We start from the raw sequence: 21,835 nt of genomic DNA, 5'->3' as shown, positions 1-21,835 counted from the left end.
AGCTGAGGTGTGTTGCCCTGGTAATGTCGACTCTAGGAGACCTGAATTATGGAGCAAAGTTATTACTGAACCAACCAGGGCCTGAAGGGAGATATTCACACAACCCTGACACGTATGCTTATTTAAAAATAATTAAATAATTAAATAGAATAATAATCATACCAAACACAATTAACACCAACAATTTATTTTCTTTCAAGAAAAAACACACGCACAACTCTGAAAACATAGAGAAATGTACACCTTTAAATTACACAAGCTCTTATAAACAAAATAGTCTCTTTCTATATGTACATCAGCAGGGGTAACGACAGGAGACCTCTCTGTCTCCACCAAAACAAGATAAACATTTTCCTCTGATATCCATCTATGTACACAAACACCAGCAAGTTTACTCTGCACAGCACCTACAACCCAACGCCTGGAATCCGTTTTTTCCTGCCATTTTGATTTGTCAACCTTAAGTCAACTTTGCGTTATATAGTCCTGTTGTATTTCAACATGCTCAGTGAGTGGTGAGAACAAAGACACTGACATGACCCATGTGCCCAGAAGTGTTAGCAACAGATTAGGCCTACTGCAGAATATGTAATGCACACAGTTGGCCAAAACCTGCAATTAGCTTCTGCAATTAGCCTGAAAGGAGGTTTCGTAGTTCTCAACACGTTTTGGTCTTCCACGTTGATTGCACCGGACCAGTTGAACGTGAAACTGCCAACATAAGTCACCGCTTGTCTTAACTTATCTGATCGACTTTGGAACAACCACTTAGCACAACATATGCTAAACTGTTAGCCTCCGTAGCTTTTAGTGCATCTCCTTTTAGTATTAGAACAAAGGATTTACCATTTCCTTTGAAGAAGAATAAAAGGAAATATCACTTGAGGTGGTGTTCATACTTGAAAGAAACCTCAGGACAGCATGAGACAAATCAACATGTCTAACCACACAGCTCACCATACACAAAACACAAAAATAACAGTTTTTTAAACGTTTCTACAGCTTTAAAACTGTTGCAGTTGTGGTTTTCAGAATCAGTTTCTCTATCAACCAGTCTACTCTAATCCATCAATGAATGCACCAAAGAACAAGGTAAGCATTGACATGGATAACTCAAAACTCGTTAACATGCAGCACGGCAGCCAACATCCTGAGGGCTTGCGGATATTTTCGGTGTCGTCAAAGACTAGGCGTGTCCCTTTCACTTTGGCCAGTGTTGTCACATTAACTATCATTTGGCCACCACAAGAGAGCGGGGTTACGTCAGCTGCCCCTTCTCAAATGTGGAACGTGGATTTGGGGATGATCTGCTAATATGCTCGTGGAACAGGAGAGTGAAAGATGAAATGAGAAGACAACTGTTAAGCCTACTGACCGATCTGCCACCAAAAAAAAAAAAGGCATTTAGTGTCACTTTCAGTCAAATTCCAGTGCAGCTTCAGAAAATTTGAGAAAATGACAGAATGCCAATTTGCTGATGCAAGGATTGATGGACTGTTACCAAGAAAATGACAATTCCTGAAAAATCATGTAAAAAATTGTCAAGACAAAAACAACAGGTCTTTCATTTTCATTTGGATATTTTCTGCAGCAGTGTGGGAGGCTGCATTTCAAAAGAAAGAGAAAAAAAACATACGAATTTTGAATACACAGCTAGGTGCTCAACACGACAATCAATAAACACTCATAGAAGCAAACATGGATGTATAAAACAAATAGGTAGGGCTGAGTTCAACCCACCATGCTATGAGGAGCAAACTGATACACACAAATACAGCATAACACAGCACAGCTCAACTGTACAGTGTGATGTCAGGAGGGCGAGGAAGAGGACCGGGTCAGAACGGGGGTATTCCTAAAAATAATTTCAATGATATTAGATGGAAAACTTTCAGGAGAACTGAGAGAGCCCTTCACTTGAATATTATTTCCAATGAGACTGATTGAAAGACACAGCAGTGGCTCCTCCTATTTTACACTTTAGGTCCATTGTTTCTCTGTTGTTTTTGTCAAAAGGAGTGTTAATCAAGTCCGATCTTTGATGGCACCAGGGGCTGTCTCATTGTAGGACTACAAATTTACAGCAGCCCGAGTTACAAACTGCGGGTGTGAAGCTTGTTTCCATTTGCCAGGCAATGTGTGTCTCATGAAAAACGGTGTTGAGTTGCATTGTGGGAAGTGTAGGATCCAGTGTGTTTGCCGTTCTAAGGACTTATATATATATGAGTATATACACACACCTCTGCCTTTTTGCATTTGACCTTTTGTTTATTTTAAATCTGTCCCCCACCTTTATGAAACTTTAACACTCAACGCTCAAATTAGTGTGTGCCATGGCTGATATCAATACTATTCAGCTGCCTAGATATACAATGTTAGCAATTGGACAATAGTACAGTGGGTAACTATCACACTTTCAGAGCACACTGTCATTTGACAAGATGTCTTTGCATTTTCACTGTCTTGGTCTAAGCAATCATATAGGAACCTTTTGTTTTGATGATAAAGATTTATTCATTGATGGATTTATTTACATTAGAAAAATTAGTGAATCCTATTGATTGAGTAATCACCTTTTGCAGGTCACTTGTGTGCTGAATGTACCACGTGGTGTGAGGATTGTACTTTAAGTTTTGACAATAGTAAGTTTGTTTCAGTAAATGTGCCAAATCGATTGAGAAAAACTGTAACAGACCATGTCTTCATTTAGCAATAACCAGCCATTACCAGTAGAGGGCAGGACTGACACACTGATAACATACAGCTTCATCACGGGCCCAACCAGAGAGAAGTTACTCAGCTGCTTGAAGGTCCTTCAGCTGTCTAACAGGGGAGCATGGGGATTCTGTTTTGTGGTTCCTTTTACACTCTCCTCTGCTGAATCTAATTCGTGTGGGCCATTTGTTTTCGAAAAATTCAACATGGGGATGGAAATAAGCAGCATAGGGGATTACATGATAAACATTATATGAAATTAAAGACAATAAAACTTCAATTTATGTTTTTAAAACAAAGCAGCTGGTGACATGATACCTATGAAAAGGAAATGAGTAAAATAATAGTTTTCCTTTGTGTTTGTGTGTGTGTGTGTGTGTGTGTGTGTGAGAGGAGCAGACCTTCATTCGAGACTGCTAAGTCATATGGGAGTACAGTGTGACATTTCCTTACAGAGGAGCATTTTTTTAATTCAGTGGCAACTAAATCTTTCCCTGTTTTCCTTGGGTCATACTCTCTGACTCATTTGACTAAGCACCCCTTCCTCCACAACTACCCTCGCTGCCCCTCCATTTTAATAATTTTTTCTTCAGTCTGTCAGGAGAACCAGTTCCCCCTCACTCCTTTCTCCCCCATCACTTTCATCTCCTTCGCTGCACAGCGGCCGCTCCCTCTCTCGTTCCCTCTCTCTCTCTCTTGGCAGGGAAGTGGGCGTGGCATGGCCCTCCATTCGGCGCGGGGCAGGTGGGACCTGTGGCAGGTAATGCTCCAGTAACGCGGGGTGAAAGGGCATGGTTGCCACGGAGACCGAGCCAGCAGCGCCAGGGTACTGGCCATCGCTGTGGGAGTAGTGGATCTGCTGAGGCTCTGTTTGACTGAAAAGACACAAAGAGAGAGAGAGACCAACAAGAGTCCGCTTCAGTTTGCTGGTGGTCACAGATATTTATCTGTGGAGGTGGTGGGGTTTGGGTAATTCTGTTAATACAATTGTTACAAATATTCAAAAGTTGAACTGAATATGTAATTCTCATTTTTCAAGGAAATGTACACCATAATGATACAGTAACATACCCTTTTCATTTTCTTAAAGAGCAGTACATTTCTTTTGGACACAATGTGTCTGGGATTCTGGCTGGATGTTTTCCTTGGCAGTAATTGAGTGGTGGGGGGGACATAAATGTATGCTGGTTGAATCATCAGTGTAAAGAATAAACAAAATATCAAGTTATTTATTAAAAAGCCAAAGGTTCAAACGTGAACATAAAAACATAAGGGGACAGTTTAACTGCAATTAAAAGATGCATTGTGGCAAACAATGTCCACTCACAGAGTTTGAAATGCTGCTCCATGTGCTGGAGGGGGGACTCCAAAGATTACAGAGTGTTGTTTATGGTAAAATTATTTGGATTCTCTGTCCATTTTGGATAATTTCAACAACGGTAATGCTGTTGAAATTCAGTGTTGTGAATTTGCACCACTGACTGCGACCTCCAAGCTAATGCATCTTTACAGTTTCAGTTCTAGTGGCTTCGTGGTTAGAAACTGCTCGTCATGACTGATTTTAACATTTTATCTCTCAAAGAATCGAAAAGAGAAAAAAGATGTGGTGAATGCATCTGTGAGGCAAAGGACAACATTGACACAGAAAACCATTCAGAACTAACCGCTGTTCACGGTCTCAACCTCCAGCTTAACTACACGTAGTAGTTGCAGGAGTTAGGGGGAACAATACCGGGGGATGCTATTCATCGCAGAGAACAGCCTTAAAACAGCCAAGCTGCAATATCAATACTCCTTTTTGTGTCTTTTGAAAGTAAAAAGAAAGAAAAGCTTTGGGAGGTGTACAGCAAACTCTGTGAAGAGTGAATTTTCAGGGTTCTCCGCCAGGGACACATTTTTAGCACATCATCCCAAAGTTGTTTGCACACTCAAAGCAGGCTGGCCTTTACGTGCGTGTACTGGTTTCTACCTGTGTGTGTAGGTCACTCTCTGTTCCTGCCGGCGGCTCTTCATCATGGCCTTGTACTCGCCCACCCTCAGCCTCCGCCCCTCGACAATGCAGGTCCGTTTGGGCCGGGGTTTGTACTTGTAGTCGGGGTAGCGCTCCAGGTGCTGCCGGCTCAGCCTCGCCTGCTCTTCATAGTAAGGCTGCTTCTCTTGGTTGGACATGCCCTTCCACCTGGAGCCTAAAGGCAAAGAGACATTGGCACAAAGATTGATTTTGAGTCCAGTTGGTGACATTAGTATTATGTTCAGACTCCTTTTCTTACGTTGTTTACTGTCTTTGTTCAATAAATGTGAAATGGATACCCTTTAAAACTATTTGTTCTTTGTCAAGCCTTTTTTGAGTTAAAATTCCGTAAAAATTTCCATCAAATTTAGGGGAAACCTTTAAAGCCATCGTTCAGACAGATATAGTAATCTTGGTTTCTCACAGCTGAAAAAAATAAGTCAATGACTACACTTTCTACAAGCTAATTCATTTATCACAATAAACAAAACAACAAAACAAAACATGCAAGAATTAAATCCCCCTTCCAAATGTTCATGCTTGGTTACATTCCGAAAAGAACCAGGATCATCTATAGTCTCACGAATGTGAGCGCTGACAGTGGATGGTCCATTTCGGGTTGCACTTTACGCTTTACTTAGTTAACTTTTAAAAAATATTTAAGGTCTTTTGTATGATCTATTGGTAAAGTAGCATTGATCACTTTGAGCGGGGAGATCATTTTTGTCCCTCCTGGAGATAAAATAATTCAGCAGGGGTGGGGATATGTAAACCGGAACGGGGGAAATCCCACGCATCCCCCCAGCAAATCGCACACTGACTACTACAATAGTACTTGCTTGGTATATATTATTACATGAGTAGACAGTAGTCAACAACAACTAGGTTTGGACTCAGCCTTTATTTTGATGTCAACTACACAAACATTTTGTTACTATAGTTTGTACATTACCACAGTGACCAAATATGTCCACAGACAGATGGAGAAAGACCGGCAGGCAGGCAGGCAGGCAGACAGACAGACAGACAGACAGACAGACAGACAGACAGGCAGACAGGCAGACAGACAGACAGACATATAAACACCTGCCAAAATAGTCAAGACCTACTCAGTGGTAATTCTTGCTACAGTACAGTAGGACCACACACACACACACGCACACACACACACACACACACACACCGAGTCATACCATCATACCAGACCAAGTGCTTATTATGAAGAGCCTGTTTCATTCTGATTTCAGCTTCAATTTTCTCTTACAAACATCTTGAGGAAGATTGTATAGTTTTCCTGAAGTTACACAAATCAGCCTTTCAAATAGGTGCCAACACATGTACCAGGCAGTGTCTCAGAATAGAGACAGAGTGAAACCCACCCCAACCCAAGTGCTGGGCTCACCCAGGATCTTGCTGATGGAGGAGTTGTGCATATCAGGGAAGGCCTGCAGGATCCTCCTGCGCTCATCCTTGGCCCACACCATGAAGGCATTCATGGGTCTCTTGATGTGGCCTGAGGAGGGAGGGGGCCGAGCCTCGGCGTAGCTGCCTGGGACAGAAACGGGCAGGGCACCTACGGGACAGGAAAGAGGGCTACAGTTAGACAACCACACCAATGCTGCAATTTATTACTCATTCCTCCTTAAATATATCCCTGTCCCAAGGAGTGGTACACTACTTGGGATTAACCTTTTCTGTTATAGCCCTCAAATTGCCCTGAATATTTTTAAGCGTACCTGCGTAAGCAGTTTCTCATTAAAGGTTCAAAATTTCAAGATGGTGTATGTTGAAGTTGGTGGAAGTCATTTTTTGACACCTCAAATGTCAGTGTGATATTCTGAGTAGGCAATAATAATTAAGTCCAAAGATTACAGAGTGTTGTTTATGGTAAAATTATTTGGATTCTCTGTCCATTTTGGATAATTTCAACAACGGTAATGCTGCTGTGTTTTATTCATTCATTGGTTATCTAAGGATAACCAATGAAGTGTACCACCTTTAAAATACCACCATGAGTTATACTACTTACTTAATTTACTTATTATTAACATTAATGTTTTACTCTCAACAATGCAGTGTATTAGACAGGCTCCCCCAGGCTCGACCTACCCTCAGAGTCACTGCTGAGGTGGTCCTCGGTGGACGGCAAGCCATGTCTGTCTTCACCCCGCTCGGAGTGAGAAATTCTCTCTCTGTGGGGAGATTCTTTATACTCCTGTGGACACGGAAAAGACAAAGACAGGTGAAGACAGACATGTAGCAAAGGCACACAAATATTCACACTCGAGCACAAAGGGGCAATTTGAATGTCGACGGCAGTAAAGAGATGACCCAATGTCCAAGGGGTGTGCTCACGGCACATGTTACACTGGGAGCTATTTAAGGTAAAGTAATGGCACGCTGGCCATATCAGCTGCTGTTTAAATAAAGAGCTGTAAATGCAAAGAAAGGACATTTGAACACTATGGTGGAGGAAGAATGATGTTTATTGTTTGAGGGAGGAAATGTGAAAGGCAGAGATGGGAATGTAACAAATTCTGAATTTGCAAAGCTATCACACCGTGGCTGTATTATCTATCATCATTCTCGTGCTGTAAAACACGATCTATCCTCCATGCGCAGGAGTGGAATACCAAACTAGGTCAGTCAACAGTGCTGGTGTTAAAGCAGCAGCACAGGCTCGATGGTGCAGGATAATAGCGTGGTGGAGGAGAGCCATGGAGTACTGTTTTGTGCGGGACAAAGAGAGGAGGGCAGGTGGCTCAGTCAATGCCACACTGAGGCCTTTGTGGTATTGTGAGGCTGCAACAGCTGTTGCTCCAGGATGAGGCACTGACCAAAGCTTGAGCTTGATGAATTATGTCATTTCAAGAGGTTTTAATAGGTAGAAATGAAAAAACAAAGAGTTGTGAGACCAACATTTTAAATTTTGCTTCACATGATGCCACTAAACTCAAAAACATTAAACCATTTTGTACTCTTCTCATATTATTAAGGGAAACGACAGAGATATAACTTCTTTGTCTGTTATACAGTGTTAACATGTCACTTAAAACTAGTGCTGTGCTCTAACAATACTCTCTTGGGTGGTTATACTACAGCCGGGCTATTCTTCTGTCAGTTAAATCCTCAGGAGAGGCACGACTCCCTGTAACCCTAAACCTGACTCTGACCCTTGATTAAAGCCCTAAATGTAAGCAAGAGACAGACTGAGACTGTTTGTTCATATTCAGGCTGTAAGTTTCAAGTATGAACACAGTGGCAGCTAAAGAGCCAGATATCTTCCTCAGGAGTAAAAAAGACTGAATACTGGACTTGCATTCATCAGGACAACTCTACTGTTGCTGTGGTGCTCTGTAGATGTGTCGATAGGTCTGAATTCAATCACATTCAATGTGAAGTCCATGAAAGCAAAGTGCACAGACATCTCAGCACTTAGTGTTACTGACGGACACATGAATCCACGTGTAGGCTGGTCAAGCCTGCGCTTGCATGAAATAGAATATTGTTACAGTGTTGATATAACTCTCTATATCTTATGCTAAATGATGGAACATTAAAGAGTCCCCATCACCAACTTCGGAGTCGGAATACAGTTAATGCTCAAGTCAAAGTCAAGGTCCCGACTTCTTAAAATTAGGGGAGTTACTGGGTTTAGCGTCCACTCGCTCGCTGTGAATTTCAGGAGATTTTCCTGCTGCACCGTCATATGGGCTCACACAAACATTTTCCTGAAATTTGAATCTTGCTTCCGAAACTTTCTGGAGCAATATTTACATTGTCACGTACAAGCCCCTCCTCAAAAGTTCAGGAACATGTCCGAACTTCAGTGCATGTCTGAAAGCAGCTAGACAAGTAGCCAACAAATACATGGCATGTGTGAAAGCGGCTCTAGGCATTGACCTAGTGTGTTCGTGTGTGCACGCGTGTGTGCACGCGTGTGTGCACGCGTGTGTGCACGCCTGTGTGCACGCGTGTGTACGCTCACCATCTTTCCCCCACCGTCCCTCTCTCTGTCCCTGTCTCGCTCCCTCTCTCGCCCTCCGCTGCTGTGGCTCTTAAGGAGCTGCTGGGCATCATGGATGGCCTGGGTGACCACATCGCCGTCTCCAAGGAAACCTGCAGACAAAAAAAATACAGGAAGACAAGGAGGAAAATAACAAAAATAAGGAGCATGTTTTAGAAAAATGGTATTAGGCACACAAAAAGGAAGAGACAACTATGATGAAACAATGGCAGTGAAAAAAAGATTTTTTAAGAAAGTGTTCTTATTTATCTGAAACCGCCTGTTTTGCAGACTCAAAGTAACCTCAAAGAAATGCCGACTGCCGTGAATAACATCTGCTCAGGCAATCCAAAAGCTAACGTCGCTAGTAAGTTGTTATTCTGCTGCTGCAAAACAACTGCATAGTAAACCTGCGCCGTCAGTTATTTATCTGCTGGATGAGACTTCTGGGAGAACGAGCTGTAATTGGAGCAGATGACCACACAATGAAATCTCTGACGAGGTGACGTCAGCTAGTCGAGAAAGTAGAAAAGAACCTAGCATTTAGATCCGACTGACAACTCAGCTTTTTACATGTTTACCTCATTATTTTAATCCTTGTATGCATTAAACAAGGGTGTTTAAGCATTATAACATTGTATTTAAGGCAGAAAATAGTTAAGTAAAAGAAGGAAAATCGAACTAAGTCCCCTTTAATTTAATTACAATGTATTTCCTCCCTTTTCTTTTTTCCTATTGTCACGGAACATTCACTTGTAATGAAAAATATTTAAAGATACATGGCAAAAAACTTGTTCAATGTCCTATGAAATAACATTTTGTTCACACTCAGTTTTTCATATCTAAAGGCCTCATTTTTTAGTGTGATAACCGACAGTTCCTGCTTTGAAGTCAACCACGTGTTTGTTGCCAAGCGATCATAACTGTGGTGTCTGTCAATCAAACACTGTAATGCCTTGTTGCCCTGTATGACAGTTTTTTAAAAAAGAGTTAGGAGAGACCCGCATGTATAAAAGCTTTGGGTTGAATCAAAGATGGATCATTTCAATTAAAAGCTGCAATGTGTAGAATTTTAGAAGGCTTGTCTGAGACGTGACTTGTCTTTTGAGTTCTTCAAATAGATACAATATGCTATCACCATAATGAAAGATTTGGAATAATTGGAAACACATACACAACATACTGACTTTGAAGATTTCCTACATGTTTTATGTTATGTTACCATTCAGTGTTTCTCATCAAAATGTCCTTGAGGCCTCATCTACATGCTGAATACATTTACTTAATCACAAAACGTTTCAAAAGCCAATATTTGTAAGAATTAGAAATTGCTTATACTCATTTAATCCTTGTTTGCTGGGGAAAAAAAAATCAGCCGGATAGAAAACGGGGGCCCAGCCTTAAAAGCATTGCTGCATATCGCTACTAGTGGTCACAACTCCACAGGGTATCTTTAAGAAAATGTTGTCTAAGCATGAATGAGTCCTCTCATGGCCGAAAAGAAGGGAATTAAACTCTGTTACCACAGCTGCGATTCAAACATCCTCAGAGAGGCTGTGAGGACGCAACAGTTTCGTTTTTTTCTCCTTTGAATTCCCACTTTACTGGAACTCACTGAGAGAAGATCGTGGTGGACTGTGGGACACTTTTCTCTGGAGATCCCTGGGCCTGTAGGTCCCCTGCAGTGCCAGCGATCCCAGATCCATGCTCTGTTGACTGGGTGTCTTGCCCATCTCCAGCCCCTTCGGCTTGGAGGTCAGGTTCAATGGCTGACTCGTTTCCTAAACACACAGTGGGACCAGATGAGCAGGGGTGGGGCTGTGTACACACATTTAGGTGTAACTGCAAAGGGCGAGGGCCTGCATATATTCCAGTTATGCACAGCAGATTTGGCATGTTGGAGCACATCTGTCACACCTTTGTAGTGTTTTGCTCTTTTGTCTTCATGTTCACCTCATCCTCTCTCCCCTTTTGTTTATTTAAGGTGTGTGGGTTTATTTCTACTTGAGAACAAGTCATGCAAATGCAGTTCATGCTGCGCGCGCGCGCACACACACACACACACACACACACACACTCACACTTTTGAGAGAGGGTGTGGCGTTTTCTAAAGGCTTTTCAGTCTCCAAAAGCCAAGACAGTACATTATCTGTTTAATCTGGAGAGCTTGTCTTTAACGGGACCAACCACACACATAACACACACACACACACACACACACACACACACACTGAACTGTTCGCAAATACATACAGTAATCCACTCTCCCTACTCAACATTTGGCGTATGCATTATAAATGTTATGTTTGCGTTTCAAGAACTTGTGAATTGAGTTTGATACATTTGTACACGGCTGACATAAAATTCAAACAGTTCTAGGGTAGTGATATTGTACCTGTCGGAAGGAACCACTGCTCCTCTTCACAGGGGCTGGATGATGGCTCGGTAGCAGCTGCATAGGATATTCCACGGCTGTGGAAGATGGGAGATTTTTCTGTATGAAAAACACTGTCACTGGTTGCAGCTCCCACTTGCAAACACAGATTAAAAAGTGACTGAATGAATGTGTAATAAATTATAAAATAATGGAATTCCTTAATAATATTTATTTAGTCATTTAAACACAGTTTTTAACTTTGAAAAAAACCATGGTGAACTAATTCTACCTAGATTATTAAATGGATAGCCACCATGAAACATTGACAGTATGGCACTTTCTCTTATGGTAGACATATTTCCATCGCCTCGTGGTATATTGTCATATTGCCTAACCGAAACCCAACAGGGCTTGACTCGCCTGTTCGGTAAAATCAAGTAAAATTAAGCTGTTGTTCTCTACACAACCACAAACAGGGAGGGAATTAATGAGTCATGCTGAACATGTAGAGCTCAGACATGAATTTGTGGATGCATTTTTAGATTTGATAACCCACAGATAATGGATGAAGGTGAGGCGATTTGGCTCCTTACAGTCACATTTAACACAACAACAAAGGAGGTCACATGGTTGGCTTGTCACTCAGCTAGGGCGCACTGCAGTTGAATGAAACATCAAATTCTATAAAGAGTTCGGGATTAGGCTGCATGGGTTATGTTCAGATAAATCTGAACAAATTACATGTTTATATGTATATAATTATTTCTGAATGGGAGAATGTTTTATGTTTGCGTCATAATTCTCAGCATGGCTTAAAATGAGACGCATTTGTTTGAACTTCCAGAGAAACTCTGCAAAGTGCAATGTCCAATTGATAGTGAATTTATTTTGCAAATGAGCAAACAAATAGAAGACATTATTGACATGACATTAAACAGTGTGGCAAAGAAAATATGACATTAAACCTCTTGCTCCAGCCGGCTTCTTCATTACAACCAAAAAGTCCTCCAGCACTTATCTGTCAAAACATTCTGAGGCACTCGCACACAGATGCACATGTTTCTTCAAATGCAGAAAGCAAATGAATGGCTATCTGTAAATCCCACTTACAATGTTTTAATGACTTAGTATCAGGTGGGTTTGAAAGGATTGAGAAGACAAGGTCGACCACGAGCACAGCTTTTAAGACCCGTGAAAGCACAAAGCTGCCGTTTTCTAAGCGGTGCCCTCTATAGCCTGCTAACTGTACAAGCATGAGTGTGTGAAAGGTGGTATCTACCATACTGTTCAACTAGAGTCGACATTTGTATCTCGCTGATGCCTTTTCATATTTTCTATAAAACGGGCCTTGAGCTGAAGTGTACGAATATGCTGAAGTTTCTCTTCAAAAGCACTCGAGTCTGAGGATGAACCAGCAGGGGCAGAACTCGTGGAGCTGTAGCGATGGTGACAACTTTTCTGCACTAACTTTCTTGCCCTTTAAAATAAACAATCATTGTCAGGTAAGCAGAGGTTTCATTCTTCCCTCACAACAGGCCAGGTAAGAATAGACTATGGAAGAACTTATAAACTACTGTACAATGTTCACAGTGGAGGGATACCTTGGACGTAGTCAGAATAAAATTAATTTCCAGAGTTGTAAAATCTTGTCTGATATAATTATCAACCTCTGTGTAGTGTTTTGTTCTGCATAAACCATTAAAAAAAGTCACAGATGTGTTACTCAAACAGGCCCTCCAGAATCATTGTAGAAGAAGAATCTCAGTAGAATTGAATTGAATCTCACATTTGAATTTATTATAGGTTATGTTTTCACCCCTGTCTGTCTGTCTGTTTGTTTATTTGTTTGTTTGTTTGTTTGATTGTTGTTTTATTGTTTGTTTGTTTGTTTGGCGTGGATCCGGACAAAGGGGCAGATCCAGGAATTTAAAATAAAAGAAAAGTGTGCAACTTGGTGCAGCTTGATTGAAGATTGTTATGCCTTGCGAAGTGTTCACTCTACTGGGTTTTTATTATTATATCAAAAAGGGCAAAACTCTGAGTACACACTACGGTTATCTTGTAGTCAATCTTTACAAAGGGATAAGAGTTTTGGCCGCACCTACAGTATGAGTTAGCAATTCTAAACGAATGTTAAGTATTTTGCATTGCTATACATTGGCAACCTGTCCAGGGTGTACCCTGCCTCTCGCGCCAATGTCAGCTGGGATTGGCTACAGCCCCCGCCCACACAGTTTTTTTTGACAAAACTACAGTGAAAACTTCTCAAGCTACATTTTAGCGTGAGACTGTAATCTACCTCAGGTTAATATATGTGACAAAAATGTCATATTTCCATCACGTTGTCCACAGTGTTTTTGTTCATTTGAGATTAAATGGGGACTCTTTTCAAATTTCTTTACTGATTTCAGGGAATATTCCACTTATATTCAGTTGTGCAATATTTGGATTGTAAACCTTGACTGGTGATCATGAAAACATCTGTGCTAGCTTGATGACTGACCTGGCTTGCAGGGGATTGGTTGCAGTGGCAGGCTCATCTGGGGGTCAGAGGTGACTGTGAGGGGCTGGGTGCTGGGGTGGAAAGCCGGGATCATCACGTAGGGCATGTTCACCTGCTGGGACAAGGCATGACAAATACACCTTACATAAACGTTATATTTATATATTTCATAAACGTTAAGCTCAGGTTTCTGAACTGCTCAGTTAGATGTATCATCCCCTGCCAGTGCTGCTGCTGCTGCTGGCTGTGATATGATGTGATGTGCGGAGATCTGTGGAGGTCTTGAGAGGAGGCTGACCTGGATCTGCTGCTGGAGCAGGTTGATCTTGTGCTGCTGCTGGATCAGCTGCTGCTGCTGTTTGGCGATCTGAGACGCAAGACAAGTTCACTTTCTACACAAGTATGTACCCGCAGTGTGGGTGACCATGATCCAAGCTGCATTCAGCAACTCAGCTTGGAACAATTACCAAATTCAATTCACTGTGGCGTGTGCCGTTTCTTATCCTGTGTTGAAATTGCATTATTATACAAAACGTTCTACTTATTAATACACAGGTTTAGTCATACAGAAAAAAAAAATATTAAACATACTGAGGATTTTCTGTAACATTACCACATGTATAAAAAAAATGAATGTAGAATAACCCTCCATAGTTAAAGAGAGAACAACACAGTTTTTTTTAATTAGCCTGGAGTGGAGTAAAGGTACATATTATATGTATAGCATTATATTTTATATACAGCATTGTTCAACCTTTTGAGACAAGAATTTGATATATCAATAATGACATTTTCTAAGGTTGAAGAAAACTGTCGAGCAGTGACTGGCTGATCATTCTAACTGTTCCCAGTTTTGAGCTTTTCAACCACTGGGACTTTTCCAGCAAACATTTTAGACCCTACTTTAAGTTTGGGGTATTTGACCCTGGCTGTGGTTTTTATGGCGGTGAGTTTTTTTGCTATGGAAGTCTTTGGATGAAAGGGAATGCCGCTGATTTCATATATCTAAATCTTTTTACAGGTCTTGGGGAATTTTATTGAATAAGTGAATAGGAGTTTTTCTGGCTCCAGGGAGAGCTGTGCAAAGTCTAATAAACTGTAAATAATAGTCATTGTGTCCACATACATGTTTGTTGATATAACATCTGTTCTCGTCGTAATAAATTTCTGGTTTATCTATTAAATGACAGAAAATAAGGATTTGTTAGTATTTTTCTAAAGGCATTTTGTTTTCAAATTGCTTGTTGTGTCTGAGGCCTGAACACAAGTCTAAAAATTTTGATAACGTTCCTCTCAGCAGGGACAAAAATCATGTAGGACTTGCACGCACAACGACCAATATTCCTAAACTGAAAGATCACATGATTCATTATCAAAAATCTTAAAATGACGATAATATTGTTTATCGCAATAATTTCTGGGACAATATATCGTGCAACAAAAAGAAGTTATCATGAAAGGCCTATGTGTGAGGATATATATTCACTCCCCATTTCTAATTCGACGACTGTTTTTTCGCCTTTTTTCTATTTTTATTTTCTACCACTACAATTCTCCTTTCTAACTTTGAATGAATTTCAAACACAACGGTCTCCAATTACACAGAAAAACTTGATGCCTCTGTGCTGTTGTCTCCTCATGTGCAAATTTGACATCTCGAACAAAGATTGCTTTTGAACTTCACCCGTCTAATTTGCCTAAACTTTAGGCTTCTTCATATTCAGTCAAAACAGAGAACCAGGGAAAGTCCCTGGTCCCACTCCTCTTCCGCCCTCTGTTTCTGGTTCTGTTTGCTCAGAAAGGCCAATCACGCTCGTGATCAAGATAAGAGCCAGTGTGGACACAGAAATTTGTTTCGCAGTGGCATCATGTTTGCATGACTTGAAGGCAGATGCCTGGATTGTGAGTGGTACCTGTTCCTGCTGCTGCCGAGCCAGCTCCATCTGCTGCTGCTGTTTCTCCAGCAGCAGGGCTGCCATGTTCCTCTGCTCTGAGTGGGCCCCCAGCAGCTGCTCCCTGAGACCGCTCAGCTGGTTGATCATCATCAACAACTGGAGCTCCTTCTCTGCCAGAGAGTCGGGGGTGCCTGGAGGGGGTCAGACGGACGTCTTTGTCATGTGATGTTATCTTTTTTGTTCAAACGTTTCCTGACTTCATAACGATCATAATCTGAAACCAACAATTTTCAATCCAACCACCAGTGTAGCATAATACTGCACAGAGCCAGGTATCACTTTTAAAATAAAGCAAATGATTCTATGGCAGATATGAAAAGAAAGAAATAAAGCTACCGTATTAAAATTGTATCAAGTGTTGGTGGTTTCTGAAAGCTGACCTTTTTGCTGCCCTGCCCCCACTGTGCTCTTATCCAGAAGCTTCTCCTTCCAGTCAGCATTCAGCAGCTTCTCAATGGTTGGCATTACTGTTAACGGGACACAACAAGGCTGCATTATATGGCAAGAAAAAACATATTCTGTCAATAAAATCCATTTGACACCAGAATTCTTTCTCTGCCTCCCTAATGGCATTGATTGAAGAAGGTATTTGAGGTGCCAAAGGGCGGAGGTTGTTTGCTTGTCCAGGAGAAGTTTTGAGTGTTTGAGTGGATCAATATTTGGACAGAGGAACAATCCAAGGTCAGCGAGTAGGGAGAATTTGAGAATAATTTAAGACAAGGAGTGCGGGCTGGTGAGAGACTCAAGGGCAGGGAGAGCACCAGGAGTGGCTCGAAGAGCAGCCTCCTACTTCACATGTGAAGAACTGAACAAAATCAGACAAAAACATTTTTATCTAAAAGAAAAAGTGCCCCAATAGACTGAATCCCATTCAGGAACTAGACAAGATCCTTGCTTTGCTAGAAAATCGCCACCTCTTAGCATCGATTTCCTGCAGACTGAATTGTTTAATGCTGAATGGCAGCAGAATGTAGTGCACTTAAACACATCAGATGTGGAGTCGTCAAAGCCTGGCCGGTGAGAAATGTGCATGGACCTGTACCTGCAGTATGTGAGCGGGAGAAAGAAAGTGAGGTGAGAGGAGCAGAAAGGAGACAGACTGTGGGGCCGCATTGATACAAAAGTTCTGGTCTAAAAATGAACAACTGCATTAACTTTAGTTTTAATTGATTTGATAAAATCTTACATTTATTAACAAAAATCATCAGATATAGGGAGACACGATTTGGAGATAGGGAACATGCCCAACTTTGGTGTCCACTATTAGTGGAAATATCCTCTCGTAAATGACACTGAAAAGAAGGGCTGTGTTAGTCTCAAACTAAAATCTATGCAATCCAAAGGTTAAAATCTAAGGAAGCCAAGAACGGCCGTGCTTGCAGGGTTAGCTTTTTTTGATGCCGTTATCTCGAGATAACGAATAACTTGTTTTCTTGTGATAATGAGATAATAACTTGCTATATCGAGATATTAACTCATGTCGAGAAAACAAAAGGTTGTTTCCTCTTATAATTCATAATATTTAGCCTATCGGAGAACAGCCTTGCCAGCATATATGGTATCTTGACAGCAGTAGCTGAAAATGTCAGAAGTACAGTAAGCATTGATAAACGCATCAGAGTGTATTTAATCAAGGCAAACATTGCATTGTGTCTTTCCATTCAACATAATATCCATATAAATCCACGTCATTACAACGGAGAGGCACCAGTCTTCAGAGAAGCTCTCACGCCTGGATGTGCGGCAGTGGGCGTGACGATCTATCGGTTGCTGACTTGCAGTGCACCTGTTTCTTATCCGCTCATCAGTGTCTGCATTAAACCTGTTTCTCAGTCCCTGTTTACTTCAATGCCAAAATGATTCAGTTTATCATAACAGTTCAACAGCCATATATAATTTGTACCTGGGACAATAAGCTCTGTCAAGACTGAGAAGGATTCGGACACAAATATGAACACCAGACTTCAGAGAAGCTGTTGCCACGTCAGCCCTTCCTTCTTGAACTCTTGCTGCTTCTTCTCCAGTTGTTCTTGGGACAACCTCTCCCCCGTTTGCCCTGTGGGTTCCATGTCAGTGCCTGTTTGGTTATTGCTGTTGTTTCTTCTCAGTGTGTGACCTATCCAGATCCACTTTCTCCTTTTAATCTGTATTTCTATTGGTCCTGGTTGGTGCGTTCCCACAGTGTGATGTTGTTGGTTGTGTTTGGCCAGAAGATCCCCAGGATGCGTCTTAGGCAGTGGTTCATGAATGTCTGAAGTTTGCTCATGATGGTAGTGGTGTTCTTCCATGTTTCGGATCTGTACAGGAGTACGTATTTGACGTTGGAGTTGTAGATTTTGAGCTTGGTCTTGAGAGAGATGTTTTTTGTTCTCCTGATCTTGGTTAGGATGTTGAATGCTGCTCTAGCTTTACCAATTCTTGCCTTACGTCCTCCTCTGACCCTCCGTTCACAGCTATTACACTTCCCAGGTAGGTCAATTTGTTGACCTCTTTGAGAGCGTGGCCCTTGAGTGTTGTTGAATTCATGCTTTTGTTGTTAATCTGCATGGTTTTGGTTTTTGGCCCATTTACTTTGAGTCCAACCTGCAGTTGTTTTCAGCCGTGTTGTCTTGTCCTGCATCTGTTGGTGTGTATGTGAGAGCAGTGCGATATCATCTGCAAAGTCAAGATCGTCTAGGTGTTCTGTCAGACTCCGCTGGATGCCATTCTTTTTATTGCTGATTATTTGTTTCATGATCCAGTCGATCTCCGAGGAACAGAGAGAGAAGGCAGCCCTGTCGCACACCAGTGAGCACTTCGATCTTTTCATATGCAGATCCCTGGTGGAGCCCATAGCATTGCATACCCTGGTATGTGTTCTTCATGAGGTTTATATATTTCGGAGGGATACCATAGTGAGCCATGAGCATCCACAGCAACACGTGGTCTATGCTGTCAAATGCCTTTTCAAAGTCAATGAAATTGACAAAGACAGGGGTGTTCCATTCTATGGACTACTCGACGATGGTCCTGAGGGTGACAATTTGGTCACTGCATGATCTTCCGTTCCGGAAACCAGCCTGGTTTTCTCTCAGTCTTTCATCAGCCCCCTTCCGCAGCCTCTCCAAAATAATGCGATTGAACACTTTGCCAGGTGTTGAGAGCAGCATGATCCCTCTGTAGTTGTTACATTCCCTGAGGTCTCCTTTCTTGGGTACTATTGCAATGAGACCGTCCTTCCAGTCCGATGGTATGATCTCTTCCTCCCATATCTGTTTGATCAGCTGGTGTAGCAAGGTAGTTGAAGTTTCAAGAGCAGCTTGTAAGGCCTCTGCAGGGATCTCGTCTGGCCCTTCTGCCTTGCCATGGCACAATCCCTTTATTGCCTTCTTTACTTCAGTCCATGTTGGTGGTTCGCAGCTTACCTTCAGCATGTCGGCAGCTGTTAGGATCTCTACCGTCTGGTCAGGGAGCTGTCTGTTGAGCAGTTCCATGAAGTGCTCCGTCCATCTTTTCTGCGGTTCTTCTTTGGTGGTTAAGAGTTGCCCCTGCTTGTTGCGGATCTGTGTGTTTGTCCGCCTAAACTTGCCTGCTAGTTTCTTTGTGGTCATGTAGAGGTCCTTTAGGATGTTCTTGGAGGCTGCGACCTCCGCTTGCTGTGCCAAGTCTTCGATGTAATTTCTTTTGTCCCGTTTAGCACTTTTTTTCACCTCCTTGTTTGCAGCTTCATAATCTCTATGGGCTGCCACCGTTTGTGCTCGTGTTTTGCAGTTGTTGTTTTTTGTTTTTTTTACCCTCCTCTCTTCTATTCTTTTCAGTGTTTCTGTTGACAACCATGGCTTGTGGTTGGTTTTCTTCCTCCCTAACACTTCTGAACAGGTCTCCTTCCAAATATTTTTCCGGCAGTTCCAACGCTCCTCAATTGGTGTTTTGTCCTCTTCTTGCAGGGCTTTAAACCTGATCTGTAAGGTGGTTTGGTACAGTTCAGTTGTTCCTATGTCCTGGACGAGCTTGGTTAGTGTTGGGGTTCACAAATCACATTGTTTCCTCCATAATCTTTCATACAGGAATGAGGAATAAGGTGTATAACGCTAGTGACCTGAAATTACTTCTGCTTGACATTATATGTAAAATACAAAAAAACAATGAATGACTACAATGAATTTGACATGGGGGGGGGGCGCCCTCCCAATTCAATGGTAGGGAAAACACTGGGATTTATATGTCAGTATACTCCATCAGAAGTGCTTTTTGGAGGGTTGAATAGATAGTGTGCAACAACATAAATGCATTTAGGCGAGGCGACCTGAAAATGTGTGCCATTATCCCCACAAATTTAACTGCTGTAGCATCTCGATCATCTATATGTCGACCAGATATTCACTTCTGAGTGAAGCACAAGTATCCCCACCTGTCCTAGGATGTTCCGGTGTAATAAACCAGACTGATCCTTTCATATTAAATAAATAAATACAAATTTAAAAAATCAATCACGACAGTTAGACAATTAATCATAAATGATGAGGTCAAAGGAAATAAATTTTTACTCCTGAGTTCTGACTGACAATGGTGGAAGGAGAGTTCACATCCTTTACAAAAGTAAAAAAGTCCAAATACCAAACTGTGAAAATACAAATAATACAAATAAGTTCTTAATTTAAAACTTTTAAAAGTTTTATCAGCATATCATGCAACAACATGCTCCCTACTCAAGTTGTATTAATATATTATATCTATCTTATACTATACAATAATTTTACTGTTTAGAACCCGGTTGACTTATGGGTTGGACGATAAAAATAAGCCAATACGAGATACAATATCTGCGTTTAGGTATGCTCCGATATGAAAGTTTTTATTTCACAGGAAAAAAACATTGCAGAAAAATTCTTCGGCTGTCATTATTTAGTTTCTACATAGCAAACCCATTTGTCATTGTCATTCACTTTTTTGATGTTTACAATGATAGATCGAATCTTTAACAAGATGTTTATGATGCAGAAACAATGTAAACAATTTATGTTGACATTTCATTTAAAAAATGAAGTTACTTACCTAAATTAAGTTAATATATTTGCACTAAATATTTGGTGCTATTTGTGTTGTCTTTTTACTTATAGTTATCTATAATAGGTTTATGGTTAAACTCTAAAATATCAAGCCTTAATTACATTCTTTCTCATAAGGGTTTGATAATGACATCTTAGGAATCATTGCCAAATTAAAGGGCCCATATTGTCAAAATTGAGATTTCCTGTCTTTTTCATAATATATAAGGTCTAGGAGCTCTGTAACTACCGTAAAAGTGTCAAAAAAGTGGCAATAAACAGACAAATACACACAGCCTGCATTCAACGGCTGCTTTTTTTTACGAGGCGTGAGGACTTGTGAGGAAATGTGATGTCACCGCTACACAGTCACCGCCAGAAGCGGCGGGGCAATAGCTTCTGCCGGCAGCTTTGTTTTTTTGGCAGCAGTTCGCTCTGTGAAACCGGTTACCGATGAATTTTGCATTGGGTTAGTTTACAGACCGTATTGAATAGCGTTACTGCTGCGCACAGCTCATCTCTCTCTTCTCTTTCGTATTACACTGACAAACACCACTACGCACAGACTCCATTCACTGCCCCATTCCCGACAGGAGTTATGCCACTAATGCAACAAGTGAGGTGGTTGGTTGTCTCCTTTTGTCAACAACATGTTACCTGTGGTTGGCCTAGCCGTGCGTCACTAAGAAAACAGTCGGCCAATCAGAAGAGAGACTCATGAATATTAATTAGGCAGACCAAAATCGCCTTTTTCCTTTGCAGAGCTCCTGAAAAATATCTAAAGTGTGGCTTCTTTTGCTCCCTTAGCAGCTCCCAATCAGCCAGAAGGACAAGGCGGCTGGGTGACTATCCGCAATGAGAAGCAAAGTCCTAAACTGAAGCCCACGATTAATCACAAATCACTTCACGTTTCTATTAAATTTTCCCTGCATCAACGAAACTCCCGCTGAGGAAAAAACTCTGGTCATTGGCGACTCTATTCTGAAGAATGTAAGGTTGGTGAAACCAGCTCCCAGGAACGTAAGGTTAGGAAAACCAGCCACCACAGTCAAATGTATCCCTGGGGCCACAGCAGGGGATGTTGAATCCTATTTAAAGGGCCCATATTATGCTCCAGGCACCTTTTCAGCCTGCCTCCACGTATATTTTGTTATCTGGGGTGTCTGCCAGCCCACGGAGAAGGAAAAGAAAACAATGAGTCGATAATTCGTGGTTTGGGTTGATCGTGCAGACGGTCTGTA

The 21,835-nt window shown here is 41.5% G+C and overlaps 1 protein-coding gene across 3 annotated transcripts in view; it reads right to left on the bottom strand.

Moving 5' to 3' along the window:
* Positions 1-171: 171 nt before the first annotated feature.
* LOC118309059 (transcription factor SOX-13-like) overlaps positions 172-21,835 on the bottom strand; it is a 55,268-nt gene continuing 33,604 nt past the window's right edge. For 2 of the 3 annotated variants that reach the window (XM_035630661.2, XM_035630662.2), the window contains exons 4-14: positions 15,948-16,034; positions 15,526-15,698; positions 13,911-13,979; positions 13,613-13,727; positions 11,128-11,204; positions 10,348-10,513; positions 8,715-8,845; positions 6,836-6,941; positions 6,129-6,299; positions 4,685-4,901; positions 172-3,590 (exon numbers count right to left, since the gene is read on the bottom strand). In XM_035630661.2, the coding sequence (XP_035486554.1) occupies positions 3,305-3,590; positions 4,685-4,901; positions 6,129-6,299; positions 6,836-6,941; positions 8,715-8,845; positions 10,348-10,513; positions 11,128-11,204; positions 13,613-13,727; positions 13,911-13,979; positions 15,526-15,698; positions 15,948-16,034 (1,598 nt within the window). In that variant the 3' untranslated portion in view covers positions 172-3,304. The remainder of the gene's footprint in view (positions 3,591-4,684; positions 4,902-6,128; positions 6,300-6,835; positions 6,942-8,714; positions 8,846-10,347; positions 10,514-11,127; positions 11,205-13,612; positions 13,728-13,910; positions 13,980-15,525; positions 15,699-15,947; positions 16,035-21,835) is intronic. The other variant, XM_035630663.2, reaches the window with a different exon arrangement.

The sequence above is a fragment of the Scophthalmus maximus genome, chromosome 6 (assembly GCF_022379125.1).
Source record: "Scophthalmus maximus strain ysfricsl-2021 chromosome 6, ASM2237912v1, whole genome shotgun sequence".
Taxonomy (NCBI): Eukaryota; Metazoa; Chordata; class Actinopteri; order Pleuronectiformes; family Scophthalmidae; genus Scophthalmus; species Scophthalmus maximus.
This window is presented reverse-complemented; position numbering and strand designations above follow the sequence as displayed.